Consider the following 24,122-nt stretch of genomic DNA (forward strand, 5'->3'; position numbering starts at 1 on the left):
AATTTCCCTTCTCTTCTAGTGGTGGTTTACTGTGGGTTGTACATGCATGGCAGTTCTGCATATGTAAACCTGGGAGGGTATTCTACTATACCACAGTACAAGAGTTGACAATATAACTTTGACACACAAATTCCACCGTCTCTACCAGAGCTTGATACTGAGGCGCATTTTCTTCTACAATTAATACTTCCCACAGGCTTTATTCTTCTTTTAAAAATGAAAATAGGGGGCTGGAGCAAAAGCACAGCAGGTAGGACATTTGCCTTGCAAACGGCCGACCCAGTTCGATTTTCGCGTCCCATATGGTCCCCCGAGCACCACCAGGTGATTCCTGAGTGCAGAGCCAGGAGTAACCCCGGTGCATCACCAGGTGTGACTCAAAAAGCAAATAAATAAATAAATATAAAAATAGGAGCCAAGCAATAGTTCAGTGGGCAGAACACTTGCCTTGCACACAGCTGACCTGGGTTCAATCCCTGGTATCCCATATAATTCCCCATGCCCTCCAGGAATGAAATCTGAGCATAGACCCAGAAGTAATCCCTGAGCGCTGCCAGATGTAGCCCCAAAACAAAAACCAAAAAACTTTTATTACAAAATAAGTACAAGCATATTGAGGAAAAAATAAGGATCTAGACAAGCAAAGAGAAATGCCACATTTCCAGCACCCAGAGATTAGCACTATTAACGGTGTTATTAGCATAAATTTTTCTAGATATTTCTATGTACATATGCTCTTTCCAACACACGCTTATTGTATCTCCTCCAGCTGTTTCCACTAATGCTTTCCAATTATCCATGTCAATTATGTTCTATCTCATCTAAGATTCCATATTCAAATTTCCCAAATCAAATGAGAAACCTTTAAAAATAAGCTTATGTGGGGGTATGATGTCGCCAGCAGGTCGATTTGTATCTGTGAGGCAAGTGCATCAGCAGCCTGATGGCACCGTCATGCTTTCAGATACCCCAAAAATGCTGCTGTGCCTTTGGTCAGACCCCAAAAACTTGGGGCAAAGTTTACCAAGAAAGTAAACGGCTAAAAGTTAGGTATATGGAAGACACACCCACAAACCACCTCTGGCTCAGCTATATAATTGGATGCATGGCCTCTCTGGTTCCAGACCAAACTACTTAATGGCCATGATCCCAGAGACTCAGAAACGAATCTTGGAACCCAAAGGCTTTTGGCAGAAATGCGTCCTGTTCCTACAGTAGGTTACTGGCGCTGGGCCAATCCAGGTGGGGATAAGTTTCGTGCCTTGTCCTGTTCCCCTTGGCGGCCTGGTGACCACTATCCTCCAGAAGCTTCTGTACAGGTTTTGGCCTGCAGGGATGAGACATGCAGGGCCTCACCAGATGGGAGTAGAACTAGCCCTTTCCTCCCCATCGCAGCGAGACCCCGAGTCGCCACCTACAAACAGCCTCTCTGGCTCCTGATCAAGCTAATTAACGGCCATGATTCAAGAGACTCAGAAACAAATCTCAAAACCCAGCGGCTTTTTGCAGAAATGCCTCTGGACCGCATACAAGGTGGCTGCTGCCTCAGAGCTTCTTGGAAAGCCAGGTATGAGCCAGCATTGATGGGGCAACTGCAGTCTCATGGGAAGGGGGGCGGTACCGGCTTGTCCTTCTCGCCCTACCGAGGTCACGAGTTGCCCCCCACGAGCGGCTCTCTGGCACAGCCATAACACCAGAAGCACAGAAACCAACCTCGTAATTATCTGGCTCTTTGCAGAAATCCAAAATCGAAAGGCCGCTATTGCGGCCATGCAAGATTATATGATTCTCATAACCAGCAATAGAAAACAAAGTATTTCACAATGCCTTTTCAGCAATTCTTATTGTTGGAGGCGGGGAATTCTAAACAATAATGGTGCATCTTTTGTCGAAATAATGAATGTAATCAATGTAGAGAAGAGTTAAGTGGAAATCATCTGCCTCACAGGCATTGGGAGGGGTGGGAGGAGGGTATATTGGAGTTCTTGGTGGCGAAAAATGAGTACTGGTGAAGGGAAAGGTATTTGATCATTGTATGACCAAGACTTAAACCTGAAAGCTTGGTAACTTTTCCCACAGTGATACAATAAATAAAGGAGCGATAGCACAGCAGTAGGGCGTTTGCCTTACAAGCGGCCAACATGGCCGACCCGAGTTCGATTCCTCCGCCCCTCTCGGAGAGCCCGGCAAGCTGCCGAGAGTATCTTGCCCGCACGGCAGAGCCTGGCAAGCTCCCCGTGACATATTCGATATGCCAAACACAGTAACAACAAGTCTCACGATGGAGACGTTACTGGGCCCACTCGAGCAAATCGATGAACAATGGGAGGATCGTGACTGTGATTGTGAAGAAGAAAAATAAATAAAATTATGAAAAAAAAAGTAAGGTGGAGTTCATGCCCAATTCAATCAGCTAATCAGTGGCTGAATAAATAGCAGTACTCCTACATAAAAAATAAGCTTTTGTAAGTTTGCATAAGTGGTATCTTATGCTCAAACGATCATTTGTCACTTCGGTCTGCTCTAAATTACTATATGCTACTACTGGACATAGTAACTACTATGTAGTTATTGTAGTAGTTACTATATGATATCCAAACAGATGATATCCAAAAAGACAGAACAGACAGAACTATACTATGGTTGAATTTATAAGAGTTAATAGCTCTGAGAGAGGGCAGGGTTTGCTGGAAAGGGGAAGGCAGGAATTTCCTCAGTTAAAGGAATGATCTGTATATTTGTCTGCACAACAATTACAGAACCGAATGTAATTAGGCAAAATTGATCAAATTGAATATTCAACAGCTAGATATTGAACTGTATATAAATTATGTCCGTTTATTTAAGTTCACACCACAAAGGATCAAGTAAAGAAAAACTTCAAAAATTTCTACACCTACCTCCTTTTCTTTTGGGCAAGATTGAGTTCCATAAACTTATACTTCTGGTATTGTTCATCCAGTTTCTTTAGTACGACATCTGCAGTCTCATTTCCAGGTTGCTTCATGAAATTATCTACATCCTCCTTTATATAAAAAATAATACATATTTCAGTGTACCTCTAATCTCATGTTTTTACCTATTAGCTTTATATTTAAAGCACAGTTTTGTTTTATTCTCCAAAGGTTCCTCTTAACTAAAAAATTATGAAAGTTTAAAAACCAACCAAGTCAGATGGCACATATATACTATGCACCTATTTTATTCTTCATTTACCTTCTTTTTATCTTCATAGGAGAAAGAATATGACCTTGCCTGCTTTATGTATTCCCCATGTGGCTTAATAGTAAATATAGAAATTCCAGCAATTAAATTCATTGCCTGGTCCAATGCTGTAGTCACAAAAGAATCCAAGAGTTTGTATGCCAACCATATAAATTTTATTACTTAAAATTTTAGCTAAACAAGTATGGCCACAGAGATCATGCTGAATGTTATTAGCTCCCCAAGGCAAACCACAAAAACCTTCTTTAAGTATCAAATGGCTGAACTAAAGTAAAGCTAAAAGGCAAAGAGAATTGTCTTTGCAAGAGGAAAAATTAATGGGGCTGGAGTGATAGCACAGCAGGTATGGCGTTTGCCTTGCACGAGGCCGACCCCTGTTCCATTCCCAGCATCCTATATGGTCCCCTGAGCACCGCCAGGAGTAAGTCCTGAGTGCAGAGCCAGGAACAACCCCTGTGCACGGACAGGTGTGACCCAAAAAGCAAAAAAGAAAGAGAGGAAAAATCAAGCAAAAGGCACAGTAAAACCAAATAGGATTTTTTCACATATACTACAAAGTGGTCCTTGAAGAAAAGCTAACTAATAAAAAAAGAAGAAAAGGTAACTAACGAGGTAAATAAAGGCCAGAAACTAGATGTAAATATAAGGAACCTTCTAACGGGAAGAAAATAATGTTGTAAAAAGCATTATTAGGAAAGGGTCTCCTGTACCCAACAGATTTTATGTTGTTACGCTGAGTCGGGAGAGAAATAAATAGCAGGTGTAAGGGAGAAAATACATAATACAGAGTATCGCTGTCACTGTCCTCCCGTTGTTCATCGATTTGCTCGAGCGGGCCCAGTAACGTTCTCCACCGTGAGACTTGCTGTTTACTGTGTTTGGCATATTGACTACGTCACGGGGAGCTTGCCGGCTCTTCGAGAGGGGCGGAGGAATCGAACCCGGCTCGGCCGGACCGGCTGTGCGCAGGCCAAATGCCCTACCGCTGTGCAATCCCTCCAGCCCAAAATAAAGAATATAACCAGGAAAAAAATACGACTACAAAGCAGAATCAATATATGCAAATACGGCACATCAAGTGTGTAGGGGCTTTATACACTATCTATAGACTATCTATATAGTCTAGATACCCGGGTCTTTTGAAGGATGTAAGAAAGGTTGATTCCCACAAAGATAAAGACAGCCGGAACCCAGAAAGTCCAGAAAGTTCAAGAAGAGAGAGAACCGCTGAAGGCACCGGCCCGATGGGTGGGTCGGACAGGGCTGGCTCAGTATTCCGAGGATTCGAGTACTAGTTGTAGAATAAGCGAAAGCGTCTAGTCGCGCCCCTTTGTTTGGAGCGTTCCCATTCTCGGAACCCTCCAGATCCCACGCGTGCCCCCGGGCCCGCGCTCCCTGCCGGAAACCCCGTCCGAAGAGGCCCCGCAGCCTTCGCTCCCTTCCGTGGCACCGCGCGCCTCGACTCGCCTCCGCCAGGAGAGCAGCTCGGCCCCTGCCGCCCGCAGCCCTCAGCCCTCAGCCGACCGGGCGTCCCGCACGACGTGGGCCTCGGCCACCGTGGCTGTGGCGGCCTGTTCAGGCCCGGTCGAGCGGTTCCCTGGCTCCCCGTCGCGAGGCAGCCCGCGCCCCTTCCGTGCGGAGACCTGCTCCGACCGCGTGGCCTCCGGGCGCGTCCAGCGCGCCAACGGCCCATGTCGCGGCCCCACCGGCTTTCCCGAACAACTGAGGCCCGGGAAGGGGCGGTCCGCGGCTTCGGCCCAGTAAGCCGGATGCCTGCGAGCAACTTACCACGAACACGGCCTCCGGAATCCCTAGGTGGAGCCGCCGCCCGTTCCCTGCCGCTCCTCCGCCAAAACCGCCACCATCCTTCGCGACCGCCATGTTGGGGGAGCGAGCGCGGGACTGCCCCCTCCGGAGCGGCCGCCCCCAGGGGCTCGAGATTGGCTGGCTCACAGCGGGCCCGCCCCTCCGTGGCGAGTCTGCGCGGTGATTGGCCGCCTCTTTTCTCAGGCGTGTCTCGAACTTTTGGGTGCTGATTGGCTGCACTCAGGTGACAGACAGCCGTAGGAGGGCTTCGTAGTTGATTCTGGAGTGAAATCTTTGCTTGCGGCCACCTGGGGCGGGACGGGAAAAGGGATTTCCGGGATTTGATAGGTGGGCAGGCCTGTGCCGGCAAACCGGAGCCGAGCTGGAGCACAACACCGTGCACTAGCAAGCAGTACCCGCCAGTAGAGCCTTGGAAGGCTCTCGCAGTCCCCCTAAGGATACACGCTAACCTGGAGCTTGAGGGCCAAGAGCCCAGAAGGGAAATAGGGCCTCAGTGACTTTCCGGGCTCATCATGCCAGCGAGGTCCCTCGCCCTTGAAGGGAACTTGTTTTGTGCATCTATTTCAAAGTGGAGACACCGGTTAATAAAAACACAGCCCAGCGCACCACCCTTTCCCAAAAGTGACCTTTGATTAAAATCTGGTTCCCTCAGGGTGAACACTCCCTAAACTTCATGGTATATAGAACCACTTCCAAGGCTTCTAGTCCTCCACAACATCGTCCACACATCTGGACAGCAGATGCCTCATTCAGACCAAGTTAGTATTTTTCGCTCCTTTTTTCTGACATCAAACCACTATTATTAGGCCCTGACTCTGCTTGCCTTGTAGTGCTTCCCACAATAGTCTGGCTTCATAGGGCCTCAGTGAATCAGGCAGCCCTTTATAAACAAAGGCATGTCAGTTGCCTACTTAATGAGGACACATTCGTAACAATAAATGTGATAAAGTTATTTTGAAACTATTTTTCAGTCACTGAGTCTTATTTAATCCACTCAGCCCAGTGAAAGAGGAACTGCTGTTAACCCTAGTTTACTACAGTCCTCTAGATGTTTCTATGACAAAGACAGTGAAAACTCCCTGCCTGTCCAAGTTTTAAAGATTTGAATGGACTTGTGCATAAAACCATACAGCTGCACATAATTTCAACCAAAACATCAGCCGAGTCATCTTTCTTTTTCTTGTCCAAACTTTATTTTTTAACACAATCTGAGAAACTATAAAGTACTTTGAGGAAAATATAAGCAGGACACTCCAGGATTTGGATCTCAAAGGTGCCTTCAATGATCTGACACCAGTGGCAAAGGCAATAAAGTCAAAAATAAATAAATGAGACTACATAAAGTTAAAGAGTTTCTGCATGGCAAAAAAAAAACCCACAAAAACTCATGGGCTAAAACTAAAAGTCAGCAAACTGAATGGTGAGAATATTTGCATTCAGCACATCAGAAAAAAGGGTTTGACATCCAGGATATATAAAGTACTCCCAACGATCAACAAAAATTCAAAAACCTTATCAACAAATGGGGAGACACTATAAATAAATAGACACTTCTCAGGTCGATGGCCAGTAGGCACATGAAAAATGCTCAGCATCACTTATATTTAGAGAAATCCAAATCAAGATGACATTGAGATGACATCTCATACCAGTGAGAATGGCACATATCCAAAATAGTAGGAATAATCTGTGATGACAGAATGCGGTAAAAAGGAACTCTCATCTATTTATTGCTGGTGGGAATGTTGATTGGTATAACCCCTGTGGAAAACAATGTGGAGAGTTCTCAGCTAACTTAGAACTGTACTGCCATATGACCCAGCAATTCCACTTTTGGGCATCTACCCCAAGGATATAAAACACTCTATGATGGTATGGGTGTGAGTGGAAAGAGAATTATTTTTAATTGTTAAAGTTTCTGCTCGCAATGAAGTAAAAGTTCTAAAAATTCACTAGAGTGGATGCATTCACTGTTCACTGCATTTATTTGTCTTGGCTTAGGGATCATGCCCATCGATCTCAGGGGACACTCCTGGTTCTTCATTCAAGAATTATTCCTGGACCATATGAGATTCTGTGTATTGAACCATATGGATCATATGGGATGCTCAGAGGACCATACAGGATGCTGGGGATTAAACCCGTATCAGCTGTGAGCAAGGCAAGCACCCTTTCTGCTGTATTATCTCTCTGGACCCAGATTTTAATGTATTTAATGACACTGAATTACACACGTAAATGATTGGTGAAGCAGAGAGATAGGTCAGTGGGTTGTAGGAGATACAATCCCTGTCAACACGTGGCCCCAGACGCTGCCCCCCCCACCAAAAATGAGCTGAAGTAGCCACTGAGCACAGATGGGTTTAGCAAATAATAATACATTATTAGTATAGGGAGTTTTATATATTTTATCATAATAAAGGGTTTTAAACATTTAATAAAATATTGTTTAAAACACTCATTAAGTCAGCAGGGTGCATGATCAGGGTGAAGTTAAGCAGCCATGTCAGCAGGGACCATGTTCAGGGTTAAAGTCTTCTGACGCATATAAGTGGTTTCATAATCAAATTTTGATTTACCTTTAGGTTTTTGTAATTTAACTATCCATATTTTAAGTCTCTAGGAAACAAAGTGGGAGATATCACCCTCTGGGGGTGGGGGCAGGGTTGGGACCATCCAGTGGGGTAGTAGTAGCCTTGGGTGCAACTGGCAAACCTTTCTGTTAGTTTAAAGGAGATAGACTTGGGGGGGGGCGGGCATTATGTGATTTTTTTCTGAAAAGGGCTGGTAGGCCAGACAAGCTTGGGAATTTCACAGGATTCCTCAGAATATCATCAATAGAATAGCAAAAACTCTGAAGATAACAGCAATAAAGTAAAGGGAAGATTAAAAAAAATTCAGTCATGACTAAAAACAGCAAAAAGTGAAGGGGAGACTAAAATGAGAGGGAACTCTATTATACAAATCTATCTGTTGGAGCTGAAGCGATAGCACAGTGGCTAGGGCGTTTGCCTTGCACATGGCCGACCAGGGTTCAATTCCCAGCATTCTCTATATATGGTCCCCCGAGCACCACCAGGAGTAGTTCCTGAGTGCAGAGCCAGGAGTAACCGTGTGCATCACCAGGTGTGACCCAAAAAGCAAAAACAAAACTAAACAAATACACCTGTTATCACATTAAGAAGTTATCAGGCTGGATACGCAATAGCTAGAATGTTTCCCTTGTATATGGCCAACCCAGATTTAATCCCTGGCAGCACACCACGAGCCCCACATGAGTGATCACTGAGAACAGAGCCCAGAGTAAGTCCTGAGCTCCACTGGCTGTGGCCTCCCTCCCCAAAAGAAGTGAATTTATCACTAAAGCAACCTGAAAGCTTGAAGTAAGCACTGTTGTGCAGACAAGAGAAATCCACTAGTTCTCTAGTTCTGGCAGGTGGCTGATAAAGAAAACTCCTGATGCTCAGGAAATGTCAGAAAAGTTCACCAGTATTTCTTTCTTTTTTTTTTTTTCAATTCCTCATGCCCCAACTTCCAGGTTTTATTCCCATGTTGCCGAAAGGAGCAGCAAAAACATCAGCAAGGGGTGGGAATGCCAACTGGTACAAACTGTCTGGAAAACAATATGGGGATTCCTCAAAAAACTAGGAAATGGGCTTCCATAAGATCCAGCAATACTAGTCCTGGCCTATACTCTAGGGACACATAAACACACAGCAAAGAATCCATTTGCACGCCTATGTTCATTGAAGTACTATTAACAACAGCCAAAATCTGGAAATAATCAGGGTGTCAGGGGACAGAAAACTGGATTTAAAAAAACAATGATAATCACTTAATCACTTAACTTCCCGTTAGTCGTCGATTTGCTCCAGCGGGCGCCAGTAACGTCTCCATTTGTCCCTGCCGCGTGCTAGTGTAGCCCAATGGCATCTGTTCGCTCTGGGAACATGAAGAGCCTCAAACCGATCATTCATGATCTTGATGAAGAAGTCTGACCATCTGGTAGGTGGGCGGCCACACAGTCTTTTGACATCCCGTGGGATCCAGTCGGTAACAGCTCTAGTCCAGCGGTCGTCTTTAAATCTCATTATGTGACCAGCCCATCTGATTTTCGACACCTTGGCAAATGAGACAGCGTCCCTGATCCTTGATCGTCGACGGATGTCAGAACTCCGGATTCGTTCTCTCATTTGAGTGAAACGTGATATTCCAAGCATAGCTCTTTCAATTCCTCTTTGGGAGACCCAAATAGCGTTCTCATCCTGTTTGTGTAGGGCCCAGGTCTCTGAGGCATATGTTAATGCAGGAAGAACAGTGGAATCAAAGAGATGTGCCCAGAGCCGGAGGTACTTCGTCCTCTTAGCTATTTCTTCGACGTTCTTGAAGGCGTTCCAAGCCGCTCTCTTCCTCCTGCGCAGCAGCTCGGGTGCCAGGTCATTTGTCATGTTGACCTCTCGACCTAGGTACACATAGCTGTTGCATTCGGAGATGGTCGTTCTGTTGAGAGCGAATGGGGCGTCAGGAACGAGGCTGTTTCTCATAAACATTGTCTTCGTAAGATTCAGCTGTAGTCCTACCTTTCCACGCTCACGGTCAAAGTCGGCCAGCATTTGTGCCGCTTGGCTGATGTTTGGTGTTATTAAAACAATGTCATCAGCAAAGCGGAGGTGGTGTAGTTGCCGACCATCTATCTTCACTCCCATTCCTTCCCATTCCAGTCTTCGAATGATGTTCTCGAGGGTGGCACTGCAGAGTTTTGGTGAAATGGTATCACCCTGCCGCACCCCTCTCTTGACGTCAACGATCACTTCTTTGTAGAATGGTGAGATCCTGGTAGTGAATCTGCAATACAGCTCACGGAGGATCCTGATGTATTGGGCTTGAATGCCCTGATTGGCTAGGGCTTCAATGACCGCTTCCGTCTCAACAGAATCAAAGGCCTATATATCTTATGCAATGGAATACTACACAGTCATTAGGAAATTGCTTATAAATGGATGGACATGAAGAGTAGCATGCTGAGTGAAAATGAGTTAGAGGTGTGGGATACCATCGGTTTTTCCATTCTCCCTTCCCGCAAGGAGCTTAGGTTTATTGGGTTACACCCATCACAGTTACCCAGAAGCACTCCCATTCCTCTGTGTTCATCTTTAACTTCTCCTCTGTGCCCTGCTTCTCCATCTGTTAAACATCTATTACCCAATTCAGACCCTGTGACTTGTAAGGCCAGATCCTTCTGAGGAACTCTGGATTTTGTATTTGTAAGTGAAACACTGCTTTTCTTTCTCTCTTATGTCCTTTGCATAGTTTACTTTAGAGGAATGTCCTTTTTGTATAGACACAGGAGGACTGTTAATGCTATGCTTTTGTAACTTGGGAGTTCATTGACTCTGAATAATACTTACTCCTGGGCATCTATCTTACTTGACTTAAGACTCAGTGGCCCTTAGTTCCAAGCACCTCAAAAGCAGGGTCCAGATGAAGGGACCTGGATGGACCCAGGGCAACTGTGAGCTACCCTGGCATTGGAACGGGACAGACCAGGTGCCATAAAACTTGCAGCAAGTTAAGAGCATGGTCATAGACAAATTCTGTCATGATCCAAAGAGAAACAACTGGATAAGGACCCTGCTGGGGTTAGGAAGGGCTAATCTGGCCTGAGGACTGTAGTCTGGGATCTATAGGGAGATGTCCCCAGGAGAGCCACCCTTTAAGCTTAATGTATTTCTTACTGTGTCCATGGGCTGGAGCAATAGCACAGCAGTAGGGCGTTTGTCTTGCATGCAGCCAACATGGCCGACCCGAGTTTGATTCCTCCGCCCCCCTCGGAGAGCCTGACGTATTTGATATGCCAAACACAGTAACAAGTCTCACGATGGAGTCGTTACTGGGCCCGCTCTGGGCCTGCTCGAGAAAAATCGATGAACAACGGGCGAACAGTGACAGTGACAGTGATTGTGTTCATACAAAATGACTAATATTATTAAGAAGTAAATTTAAGATGACCATTTAAATGTATATGGACTTAGGAAAGGAGAAATATGCCCTTAGATGGTATTTCACGCTTGATTGGATCTCCTGGCAGGAGATCTTTGTCTTAGAAGAGCTTCCCCAGAAGGAAGGGCTTTCATATGTTGATTGTGCTACCTGACCTCTGTGTACTTACTACCCTGAACCTGGGAGATTGGGCTCTGGACTAAGGCTGTGAGACTGGGTGTGGGGAGACTAGCGTGGGGGAAAGCAGGAGATGGGAGTGAGGGGCACTCAGTGAGGTTGGAATAGGTGTGCGAGGAGAATGGAATAAAGGGCCGAATGGAGATTGGAAGAAACGGAGACTGATCACCAACCAGCTTGGTGGCCCTGCTCCCTCCTTCCTGTGTCTGTTGGTGGAGACTGCAGACCTGGGTGGGGAAGCTGCTTATGGCCACTGAACACACATGGTGAGAGCATCCACACACAATTATTTATTGAACACACAGGAGGGAGAGGGAGAGGCATAGAATGATTGAACTCTTTTGTAGGATATTTTTAAAACAGTATGAGACTAATAGACAAAAACAGTAGAAATGAGGGTCAGGAGGACCCTTCCAAGGTAGGAAGCTTGCCACAGTTTGGGGGAGTACAGTTAGGACAGAGAAGGGACCATTATGAAAATAATAGTTGGAAATGATCTTACTGGACAAGAACTGAGTGCTGAAAGGAGGTAAAGGGATAAACATAATAACCTTTTAGTACCTGTATTGCAAACTTTAGTGCCTAAAAGGAAAAAGAGAATGAGAAGTTTCTGCCATAGAAGCAAGCTGGGGAGTGGGGCATGGTAGAGAAATTGGGGGCATTGGTGATGGTACTGTTCACTGTGAAGGGACGGGTGTTGGAGTATTGTATGACTGAAACCCAATCATGAACAACTTGTGTATCTCTTGGTTATTCAGTAAAAAAGGGGGGGGATGTTCGGCTTACATCTACAGCAGGACATTTCATGGTATCAAATACCTATTAGAAAAAAAGAAAAGTACCAAAACTGTAATGATTAGTAAGAAACTGCATGTAATAAGAATTATGAAATTGTAATGTGAACTGAAAAAATGTAATGGGGACTGGGAAACAGAAAACTGAACTTTATGTTAAACAACAGAAGGGAGGAAGAAGCATTCCTTTTATGACCCCTGCCAGGCCACCAGATTTCCAGCAGTGTAGTGAGCCTGAGGAATTTATGGGAATGCCAGGAGACTACACCTAAGGGTGGAGTTAAATGGGCAGGATATACTGTCACTGACTCTTTTCCTTTTGGGGCCTGAAGGCCATACCATAGGGAAAAGATGCTTTGGTTGTTTAACTTTTTACCAATTATCTCTGTATCTCTCCTGTCTTACTGATAAGAAGGTATGTAGATTATAGCCCACTCTTAGAGGCTAAAAGAGAGACACTCTGAGCAAACAGGGCTCCAAGTTCCTTTCTCTTCTGATTTGACTTGGGGTCCTCAGCGCTGAGCTTCTAATAAACTTACTATCCTATCCTGAGCTGTCTCTCTCTCTGTTCACTCGCGATTCACACAAGCACAACAAAAACAATAACCAAGGCTTCAGTTTCAGGAAACTGGACGATTAAGAGCAAACTCAACATAATTCAAACAAAACAATAAAGAACAACAAGAAATAAAGAAATCAATACAGGGCTGGAGCGATAGTACAGTGGGTAGGGCGTTTACCTTGCAAGCGGCCGACCCAGGTTCGATTCCCAGCATCCCATATCATCCTCTGAGCACCGCCAGGGGTAATTCCTGAGTGCAGAGCCAGGAGTAACCCCTGTGCATCTCCAGGTGTAACCCCAAAAATAAGCCAAAAAAACCCTCAAACAACAAAATGGAAATCAATACATTGAGAGTAGCACTGTAGCACTGTCCTCCCATTTTTCATCGATTTGCTCAAGCGGGCACCAGTAATGTCTCCATTGTGAGGCTTATTGTTACTGTTTTTGGCATATCAAATATATCACGGGTAGCTTTGCCGTGCGGGTGGGATACTCTCGGTAGCTTGCCAGTCTTTCTGAGAGGGGCAGAGGAATTGAACCCGGGTCGGCTGCGTGCAAGGCAAATGCCCTACCAGCTGTGCTATCGCTCCAGCCCACATTGAGAGTAATACAGAAAATTACTTCTTACCACTTCCAAAATACTATCAAAATGATAGTTTCTAGAATGCACTCAGCTACAGATCAGGGGAATAAAGCTACTATGTACTCATTAGTTAATATGCAGTTTGTTATATTACCAATGAAGATTTGAAGCCCTAGTCAATCAGGGCATTCAAGCCCAATACATCAGGATCCTCCGTGAGCTGTATTGCAGATTCACTACCAGGATCTCACCATTCTACAAAGAAGTGATCGTTGACGTCAAGAGAGGGGTGCGGCACCCTTCTTCAGTGCCACCCTCGAGAACATCATGCGACGACTGGAATGGGAAGGAATGGGAGTGAAGATAGATGGTCGGCAACTACACCACCTCCGCTTTGCTGATGACATTGTTTTAATAACACCAAACATCAGCCAAGCGGCACAAATGCTGGCCGACTTTGACCGTGAGCGTGGAAAGGTAGGACTACAGCTGAATCTTACGAAGACAATGTTTATGAGAAACAGCCTCGTTCCTGACGCCCCATTCGCTCTCAACAGAACGACCATCTCCGAATGCAACAGCTATGTGTACCTAGGTCGAGAGGTCAACATGACAAATGACCTGGCACCCGAGCTGCTGCGCAGGAGGAAGAGAGCGGCTTGGAACGCCTTCAAGAACGTCGAAGAAATAGCTAAGAGGACGAAGTACCTCCAGCTCCGGGCACATCTCTTTGATTCCACTGTTCTTCCTGCATTAACATATGCCTCAGAGACCTGGGCCCTAGGCAAACAGGATGAGAACGCTATTCAGGTCTCCCAAAGAAGAATTGAAAGAGCTATGCTTGGAATATCACGTTTCACTCAAATGAGAGAAAAAATCCGGAGTTCTGACATCCGTCGAAGATCAAGAATCAGGGATGCTGTCTCATTTGCCAAAGTGTCGAAAATCAGATGGGCTGGTCACGTAATGAGATTTAAAGACGACCGCTGGACTAGAGCTGTTACCAACTGTATTCCACGGGATGTCAAAAGACTGCGTGGCCGCCCACCTACCAGATGGTCAGACTTCTTCGTCAAGATCATGAACGATCAGGCTCTTCATGTTCCTGGAGCGAACAGACACCATTGGGCTACACTAGCACTCGACAGGGACAAATGGAGACGTTACTGGCGCCCGCTGGAGCAAATCGCCGACTAACGGGAAGTTAAGTGATTAAGTGATTTTAAATCTGTAGATCAGGGAATGTTTTGGAATTCAGAATACCTACATTTCATAAAGATTAGTTTAGGAAACAAAGTAATACTCAGAAAATCTGGAAAAGTACCCTTTAACCAAAAATATTAATTTTTCTGTATCAAAATGTAATCATCTCTGAATATTTATACTAAAAAAGTGGTGACAAGAGTTTCATTATAGTTCATACGTCTCCTGCAAACTCACCAAAAACAAAGCCTTGTTCTCCAGGATTTTTTTAAAAAAACAAATTATTTATTTTTAATGAAAACTTTACAAAGTTGTTCATAATAGAATTGTTTCAGGCCTTCAATTTGCAACACCAATCCCACCACCAGTGTTCCAAGGGTTCTCATCATCCCCAGCTTTTTGGAAGCATATAACAAATTTATTTCATGTTCCTTGCTCCAACAAGACTTAAAAAATGGCAAATGGAATTATCAGATGATAAATATACAAAAATCAATTTGTAATGATTAACTGCCATATAATTTAACTTTATGTAAATAAGAGAATTTAAATCATTTAAAACAAAATAGCATACTGCCTATTCTCATTTGCATAAATAAGTTTTCAACTCTGGCATTCAAAACATATTGCATAAATTTTATTTTGTACTTGAATCTTACTGTGGAAATCATCATATGCTTCAAGTCATAAATGAGCTCCTTTTCCCCCCGTTGGTGGGCACATAACAAATTTATTTCCTGTTTCTTGGTCGAATAAAACTTAAAAGAATGGCAATAGAATTATTAATAATAAATCAATAAAAGACAATTTGTGATGATTAACTGCTACATGTTTTTAACCTTTCTTAATCTAGTAAAGAATACTCATATACACCTTAGTGAGACCATATTCAATACCACATGAAGGGAAGTTTCTCCTGCCCTTTAAAGGAGCTCTTCAAACACTTCTTGCGTAACTGGTTTCAAGTCTATGTATTTCCTGAACTGTTGCCTATCTATGAAGTTCTGTATAGTTCTTTCAATTCTGAATGATAATCTAGCTAGATAGAGTATTCTTGGTAAGGTGTTCAGTTAAATGAGTTTTTGTACTACATATTTCCATATTCTTCTGGTTTGTAGAGTCTCATTTGAAGATCTGCTGTACATCTTATGCACTTTCCATTGTATGTAAGTTCCTTTTTTGATCTGAATGCCTTCAATATTTTGTTTCTACTTTTAAATTTTGTCATTTTAAGTATAATGTTTCTTGGGGTTTTTCCAATTAGGTCTATTTTCACAGGGAATCGTCGGGCCTCTTGGATCTCGGTGACTGTAATTCTCAACTCTGGAAAGTTCTTATGGATCATTTCTTTAATTATTGTTTCTTCACATTTGCCTTCCAGTTCTTCAGGAACTCCAATGATTCTTACATTGTTCCTCTTGAACTCATCCCACAGTTCTCTAGTATGCTGTTGATTTCTTTTCAGACAATTTTGCACTTTCTGCTGTTTCTTAGTGGGTTCCTTCTCATCTTGTAGCTCCTTGATCTTTTGCTCAGCTTCTGTTATTCTGCTTTTCAGAGTTACTATTAACTCTTTTATATCAGGTACCATGTTCTTCATCTCTGACCGTAGTAGTTTTTTCACTTTGACTCATACTTGTGTGTTGCTGATTACTTGTGCTATCGTTTCTTTGAACTCATTGAACATTCTCATCATAGTGTCATTAAAGACACTGCATACGAATTTTTGGTATTGTTTATGTCTTTAATGTTACTATTTTCACTCACTGAGCTTAGTGCGTTTCTACCTGTTTCAACCATTGTTCTTCTTGTGCTGGGGATAAGTTTTCATCATTACCCACCCTGGGAAAGTGGTAAGGGGTTAGCTAGAGGTTGCTCTCTGTCTTCTCTGCCTTTCACAGAATGACGGGAAGAATAACTGGGAGCAGCATATGTGATTTGTTAATCCTAAATGGCTGTGTGCTTCAGGAGTTGCATTGTAGTCCCTTAATATGATGCGGGTCAGGTGTGGAGGCTACTGGGCCCCACCCTGCGAGAAGGGGCTCTTCCTCCAGATGGAGCTCTGCCTCCAACAGGCTGTGCTACCAGCCTGAAGTGAGCCTCACATGGACTGGAGGAGCAGTCTCCAGATGTTTTTAACTTTAAAATTGTAGATAATTGTTGCATGAATATTCATTCAGTCGGAGGCGCTGAGACAAGGAACTCAAAAGAAATTTATGTCATGGAGGGTACAGGTTCTCTCAGACCTGTGACAAAGGTGGAGCCCCGAAATCTCTTTTTATTAATCATGGTACCTCTAAAGGGCCCAATACAGTGACACCATCAAAAGCATCAAAAGAAGTTACAGAAAGAACATTGAGGCAGCAAAACATGTATTGTTTCCTTGTATCCGCAGGCCAGTGCATTTTGGCCTAAGGAAAGAAATACACAACCCAAACCAAAACCTTTCCTGGGCTTGCATCCCAAAGACAAACTGGGCCAGCACCTGAAATCTACAAACTGGGCAAGCATTTGAAATTTGCATCCCCAAAACTAGGCTGGGCCAGAGCCCGGCATCTACATGTCAAAGATCAGGCTGGGCTTCTGTGAGAAAAGGAAAAATGGACTCTTTCGATAACTGAAATTTATGAAATTTTTTACTGAAAGCAGTTAGAAGGGTGAAAAATGTTCAGCTTCATCCAAACCAGTCAGGTCACACGAGAAATCTCGCCCATTTTCATGGGTTCCTACACGGGCTCACCCTGATGGTTCAGTCCAGCCCCAACAGATAATTTATTGAAGACTCATATTTCAACTTTTAAAATATTATCAGCTCCCATTATATCATTCTTCAGATATGTCTCTTAAGTCTTCCTTTTTTCAAACTACTTCAACCATTTTAGCATTTTATCAATCCTCTCTAGATCTCTTTCCTGGATGACTTGAGGCACTTCTAATTAACTTTGTCATCTGCACCTCACTTCCCTACTATCCATCTTTTTTTTTTGCTTTTAGGGTCACGCCCGGCGATGCACAGGGGTTACTCCTGGCTCATGCACTCAGGAATTACTCCTGATGGTGCTCAGGGGACCATATGGGATGCTGGGAATCGAACCCAGGTTGGACGTGTGCAAGGCAAATGCCCTACCCGCTGTGCTATCGCTCCAGCCCCTCTACTATCCATCTCATGTATTTCTCTTGGAGTAATCTTTCAAAATGTAATTGCTATCATGCCATAGCTCCCCACTGTTTATAAGATATGGTCCAACCCCCTATACAAGTTCCTGCAAGATCTAGTTCAGTTCTGTTTTGTTGCTCCTGTCATAAAATATGTAATAACCATGTTAAACTACTTATAGTTCTGTGAATAGTCCATAGTTTCCTGCATTTACTTACATAAATTCCTCTGCCTAAAACAGCTATTGGCTAACCACTGACTTTAAATTCATCTCATCTTCTTTCACCTCATGTTAAGCTCAGCTTCATTAGGAAATTAAGCAACACAGTTCCGAACACTTTAGGAGTTTGGAGAAAGTTCGTTGGTAGGGCACTTGCTTGGCAAGTGTGAGGCTGGTGAGGCCTCAAGTTTGGTCCTCAGCAGCACTCCACATCTGTAAGAGTGATCCCAGTGGTTCTGATGATTGAGATCCCCAGTGCCACAAAAAGTGAATGATCTCCAATTAATCCTGCAAGAAACTGTGAAGTATCTGACTAGCACTGCAACAAAAGATGCACATACAAAGTGTGTGACTCCCCAATACGCACCACAACTAAAAGTGCATGAGTACTACAACCAAGTTTGTAACCCCTGGTAAGAACCATAGTCAAGTGTGATAGCACTATGACCAAGAATGTAAGATCCACTCCCAGTCATTATAGAAACAATAACAAAGGAAAGGAAGAGAGGAGATAGTCAAAGGGGCTACAGCACATTCTTTGAATGCAAGAGGCCTGTCCCCTGTGCATTGAGCTGGGAGTAGTCCAAGAGCAACATTGGGTGTGACCCCAAAACAAAAAATCCCTAGAAAGTTGAAATATTCCATTTTAGCATTTTTAATATTCAGTGACTATGACATGTCTGTCCACCTTGATAGCTCTTGTATCTTTATTTCTTTACACAGTGTCTGAAATTTAATATAGGTGCTGGATAAATTTGGAGAAAAGAGTAGAAATGTAGATTGCATAATGTGAAGAGAACTACAGACCTTTACAAGTTTAATATCCAAATTCTCACTTTTTGGAAATTAGTTTTATATCTTTACAACAAATATTAGCACAATACACTAAAATTGACTACAAAGAGAAACTTTATGGGGCAAGGGATATCTCAGTGGTAGAGTGCCTGCCTTGCAAATGCGTCCACAAGTTAGATATCCGGAGCCATCTCACATGTCTAGGTGATTCCAGTTACATTACCAACTGTGATCAGGATGCCACAGCAAAGTCTGTGATCTTTGGTACATTACACTGAATATGTGCAAGAAACACAAGTAAACTGTATGATCCCTGGCAAGCACCACAATGAAGTGCACAACGCTTAGTCATCACAACAATAAAAACAGCATAGGAAGGTGTGAAAAAATTAATCAATCAGTAATTTCTTGGAAATTCTTGTTCTACCTAATTCCTCAGTACAGATTTCTTTGTTATATGTATATATCGAAACTGTGTAGGTGCGTGCCTTGTACATGGCTGATCAAAGCTGGAGCCCCAACACCTCACAGAGTCGTCCAAGCATTGTGAGAAGTACAGAACCAAAAGTGCACCCCGAGCACTGCAAGGCATAGCCCAAAACAACAAACAAAAAATGTTCACCAAAAATTAAACTACCAAGATATAAAAAGAACTCAAAAAGTCAACAATAATAAAAGTTAATAACTACATAGAAATGGGGAGAGGAGATGAAGAGACACTTTCATGAAGAGGGCATATGTATTGCCATTAAGTATATGAAAAAAGGTGTTCAGCATCACTTATATCAGGGAAATGCAAATAAAAACTACATTGTTGGTTGGTGTTTCACTAATAAAAATTTTTTAAAAATACATTGTTGGAGAGGATGTGGTGAAAAGATATCCTCATTTACTTTTGGTGGGAATGCCTTCTGATTCAACCTCTATGGAAAATCGCATGAAGACTTTGGTGGTTGGGTGGGAGTAGAAATAGAGTACCCAGCAATTCCACAGTACCCAGCAATTCCACTTCTTGACATCTACCTCCAAAACACAGAAGCATTAATTTTTTTAAAAAAATTATATGCACCACTATGTTCTTTGTAGTGCTTAGCTCAGTAGCCAGGATATGGAAACAATCCAAAGGAATAGATAGTATGGAACAAGAAATCCTTGGCCTTATATTTAAAACTAAAAAGAGGTGTAGGAAGAGAGAATACATGCAATATAAACATTAGGACATTGGTCATGGGCATCTTGATGTTAGTATGGTAACAATATATCAAAACCATAGATTTTATTATTATTATAAACATGTTACCTGAACTACAATGAAGATAATAGTAATGCAAATTTGTTAGCATGTGAGGGAAAGAGGAGGAGGAGTGGGGTTCCAGATGGTTGGTGTGCAGTGAGTCAACTGCCAGTTCATTCCTCCAGTCACTCATCACAGAAGGTTGGCAATTCATTTCAGATCTACAACAGGATTTGTAAATCAGTCCATGTGGGGAATGTCAAATCTACCATTTAAACATCTATTTAGGATATAGCCTTTGAGACAATGTATATGCTTATTAACAAGGACAAGATAATAAGAATTACAAAGGATCCAGAAGGGAGAGAGAAGCAGGAGAGTAAGAGGAGAAGGGAGAGGAGATTGGAATAAACTGCAACTGACACCACCAGCCTGACCCTCCTTTCCTCCTTTGTCCTGCCCATCACCATCAACCTCCCCCGGGTGGGGGAAGAAGTGCGGCCCTTCGTAAATTTTATTTTTTGAATATACACACTTGTGCAAGCTTTCTACCATGGACCTTGTGGCCCTCATTTCTATTGTCTTTGACATTATTTTTATACTATGTTTTTTTATATCCTGCAAATGAGTGTCATAATTCTATGTCCCTCTCTCTCACTTATTTAATTCAGCATGATAGCATGATACTCTTCATGTCCATCATTTATAAGCAAATCTCATGATTTCATTTTTCCTGGCTACTGCCTAGTATTCCACTGCATACATGTACTGTAGTTTCTTTACCCAGGCCTCTGTTCTTGGGTAGTGCTGCAATGAACATAGGGCAGAGATGACTTTCCTGCATTGTGTTTTTGGGCTCCTAGGAGTTGTGGATTCCCAGAAACAGTATTGCTGGATCATTTTAAGGAATGCCCATATTGTTTGGAAGACCAATCTTTGAGTTTTTTCTTCTTTACCTGCCTGATGCTCTTCCCTAAGCCTTTATATGATCCTGAACATGTTATTAGCACTCAATACAGCAAAGCAATGCTCCCCCATTAGCAGGTAATCAAGAGACACTCATGGTTGATGCTTCACTATGGTCTCTCATTCTTGTGTCTCGGATTCAGGCATCGGGACACAGATATGGGCATCTGCCATTTTTTGTGCAACCATGTCAAAAAGACAACTTCTTTCAGACACCCGGAATGATAATGTTTCTAATGCAAAAAGAATGAATGAGATTAAAGTGTATTTTAAATGAACAATGCTAGCTAAGTGTTGCAGGGTGGTTTCTAGAAACAGACTTTAATTTTACTAGTAATATGTATTCCTTGAAGGAAAATTAGAGAATCAATGCAAAATGAGAGAGCTTCACTACACATACAAGGAATTATTAATACTCTCTTATTACATACTTGCGCACCAGATTGTTTTCACTCAGGGTGCCCCAGAGTGGGGGTGGATGAGAGCTCTCCCTGCCCCAAGAGACCCAGCCCCAGCAGCCTACCTCCACTACCCAACCGTCGCCACGCTCCAGGCTGCTTTCCACACATTCGGGCCAAGCCTCACCATTGAGTGAACGTATTCCTCAACCGCTTGGCCACGGCACATCATGAGACACTTTCTACCCATTTTTCATAATTACCACACCATATTTGATGGGGTTCAGACAGTAGGCAACAAATCATAGCACTGTAGCACTGTTCTCCCGTTGTTCATTGATTTGCTTGAGCGGGCCCAGTAACATCTCCATTGTGAGACTTGTTGTTACTGTGTTTGGCGTATTGAACATGTCACCGAGAGCTTGCCAGGCTTTACAGTGCGGGTGAGTTACTTTCCGTAGCTTGCTGGGCTCTCCGAGAGGGGCTAAGGAATCGAACCCGGGTCGCCTTGGTCGGCCACGTGCAAGGCAAACGCCCTACCTGCTGTGCTATTTTTGGTATTCTACAAAAAATAAAAACTCACAAATAAGTTTGATAATTCATAGAATTCAATAGTACCTGTTTTATTTATTTATTTATTTATTTATTTGCTTTTTTTGGGGGGGAGGGTCACACCCGGCGATGCACAGGGATAACTCCTGGCTCTGTGCTCAGGAATTACCCCTGGCAGTGCTCAGGGGACCATATGGGATACTGGGAATCAAACTCGGGTCGGCCATGTGCAAGGCAAATGCCCTACCCGCTGTGCTATTGCTCCAGCCCCCAATAGTAACTGTTTTAGATAAATAAAATGACTGGTGTAAATGTATTTCTGCTTGAAATATCTTAATATTTTATCAGAGAATAAACTAGTATTTTCCTAAGATAATGGGTTGAAAAGGCAATGGGATAAGAACAGAAGTCTTGAAATTTGAGTCCCGTGAGTTATTCTCTATTTATGTAAACTTGGTTAAGTAATTTAACTTCTTAATTTGTAAGATGAAGATAAACGATGCCTTAGATATTTTATCCATAGAATTGGAGTTACTAGGGTAATAAATAAAACTATACATAAAACATTTTGTATTCAAAATAAAATAGAAAAGGAAACTCTTACAGAACAGCTGTTCTAACTATGTTCCATAGCAAACATTTGTAAAATCTTGGGGTTGGATTGATAGCACAGTGGGTAGGGCGTTTGCCTTGCACGTGGCCAACCCAGGTTCGATTCCCAGCATCCCATATAGTCCCCGGAGCACTGTCAGGAGTAATTCCTGAGTGCAGAGCCAGGAGTAACCTGAGCATCGCTGGGTGTGACCCAAAAAGCAAAAAAAAAAATCTTATGCTTTTCCTTTTTATCACAAACATTTCCAGGATCTAGAAATGTCAATAATAAAGGTTATATGGAATCAGAAAAGACCATGGATAGCCATTTTTTCAACCATACTGAAAAAATAAGAAATTGGTAGTTATCTAATTATCTAATTTGGAACTGTATTATAAAGCTATAGTGATCAAAGCTGCACAGTACTGGAATAAAGATAGCTCTCACTGATGCTTCAGAATCAAATACTCAAGGACAAAACCCTATATATGTGGACAGTAAATTTTCTTTTTTAAAAAATCTTAAATTATGTTTATTGTGAACAAATATACATAATATGCTAAAGAAATAACATTATTTAGAGACAAAACTAGTCAATAATCAAACAAGCATAGCCATTTTTGGACAGTCAATTTTCAATAAAGGAGTTGAGAGGCATGAAATGGATTAAAGATAGCCTCTTTAACAAATGGTGCTGGGAAAATTGGATAATTGCATGTAAGACACTAAAGCTGGATCCATATCTTACCCCTCACACAAAAGCCAATTCAAAGTGAATGAAAGACCTTAAGATCCGAATAGAAACTATAAAGTGCATTGAGGAAAATATAGGAGGAACACTTTAAGAGTTGGACTTCAAAGCTGCCTTCAGTGATCTGCTACCACTGACAAAGGTAACACAATCAAAATTAAGCAAATGGGAGTAGATAAAGTTAAAGAGCTTCTGCATGGCAAAAGAATCACAGGATAAAATTAGAAGACAGCTTACTTAATGGCGAAAAGTATTCACATTCAACACATCAACACAACAGATCAAAGGGTTGATCTCCAGGATATATATAGTATTCACAAAGTTCAACAACAAAAAAAAACCCCTACAAAAATGAGGAGAAGAAATGAATAGGCACATCTCAGAGGAAGACAACAAGCACATGAAAAACTGTCAGCATCATTTATCATTAGAGAAATCTAAATCAAGATGACAAAGAGATATTATCTCACACCAGCGAAAATGGCATATGTTAAAAATAGTAGGGATCACATTGAATTTGTATAATGCTTTGGGGAGTATTGCCATTTTGACAATGTTAATTCTCCTAATCCATGAGCAGGGATTATCTTTCCATTTCCTTGTGTCCTCTTTTATTTCGTGAAGTAGCATTTTGTAGTTTTCTTTGTACAGCTTACCTTAGGTAAACTGATTCTGAGGTACTTGATTTTTTGAGGCATAATTGTGAACGGGATTGCTTTCTTCATGTCACTTTCTTTTCTCTTGTTATTTGCATAGAGGAAAGCCATGGACTTTTGGGTATTGATTTTATAGCCTGCAACTTTACTATACAAGTCTATTGTTCCTAGGAGTTTCTTGATAGAGGTTTTAGGGTTCTCTAAATATAGTATCATATCATCTGTGAATAGTAAGAGCTTGATTTCTTCCTTTCCTACCTGAATGCCCTTAATATCTTTTTTTTTTTTTTGCCTAACTTCTTATAGCTATGCTTGGAATATCACGTTTCACTCAAATGAGAGAAAGAATCCGGAGTTCTGACATCCATCGACGATCAAGAATCCGGGACGCTGTCTCGTTTGCCAAGGTGTCAAAAATCAGATGGGCTGG

The 24,122-nt window shown here is 42.6% G+C and overlaps 1 protein-coding gene across 1 annotated transcript in view; it reads right to left on the reverse strand.

Annotated features, from left to right (window-relative positions):
* Positions 1–15,971, reverse strand: part of VBP1 (VHL binding protein 1) — a 39,342-nt gene extending 23,371 nt beyond the window's left edge. Inside the window, 4 exon segments of the mRNA XM_056128867.1 lie at positions 2,901–3,025; positions 5,014–5,133; positions 5,136–5,173; positions 15,584–15,971. Of these exon segments, the coding sequence (XP_055984842.1) occupies positions 2,901–3,025; positions 5,014–5,133; positions 5,136–5,173; positions 15,584–15,971 (671 nt within the window).
* Between the last annotated feature and the right edge of the window lie 8,151 nt (positions 15,972–24,122).

This window comes from Sorex fumeus, unplaced genomic scaffold, assembly GCF_029834395.1.
Source record: "Sorex fumeus unplaced genomic scaffold, SorFum_2.1 ptg000070l, whole genome shotgun sequence".
In the NCBI taxonomy this organism is placed as follows: Eukaryota; Metazoa; Chordata; class Mammalia; order Eulipotyphla; family Soricidae; genus Sorex; species Sorex fumeus.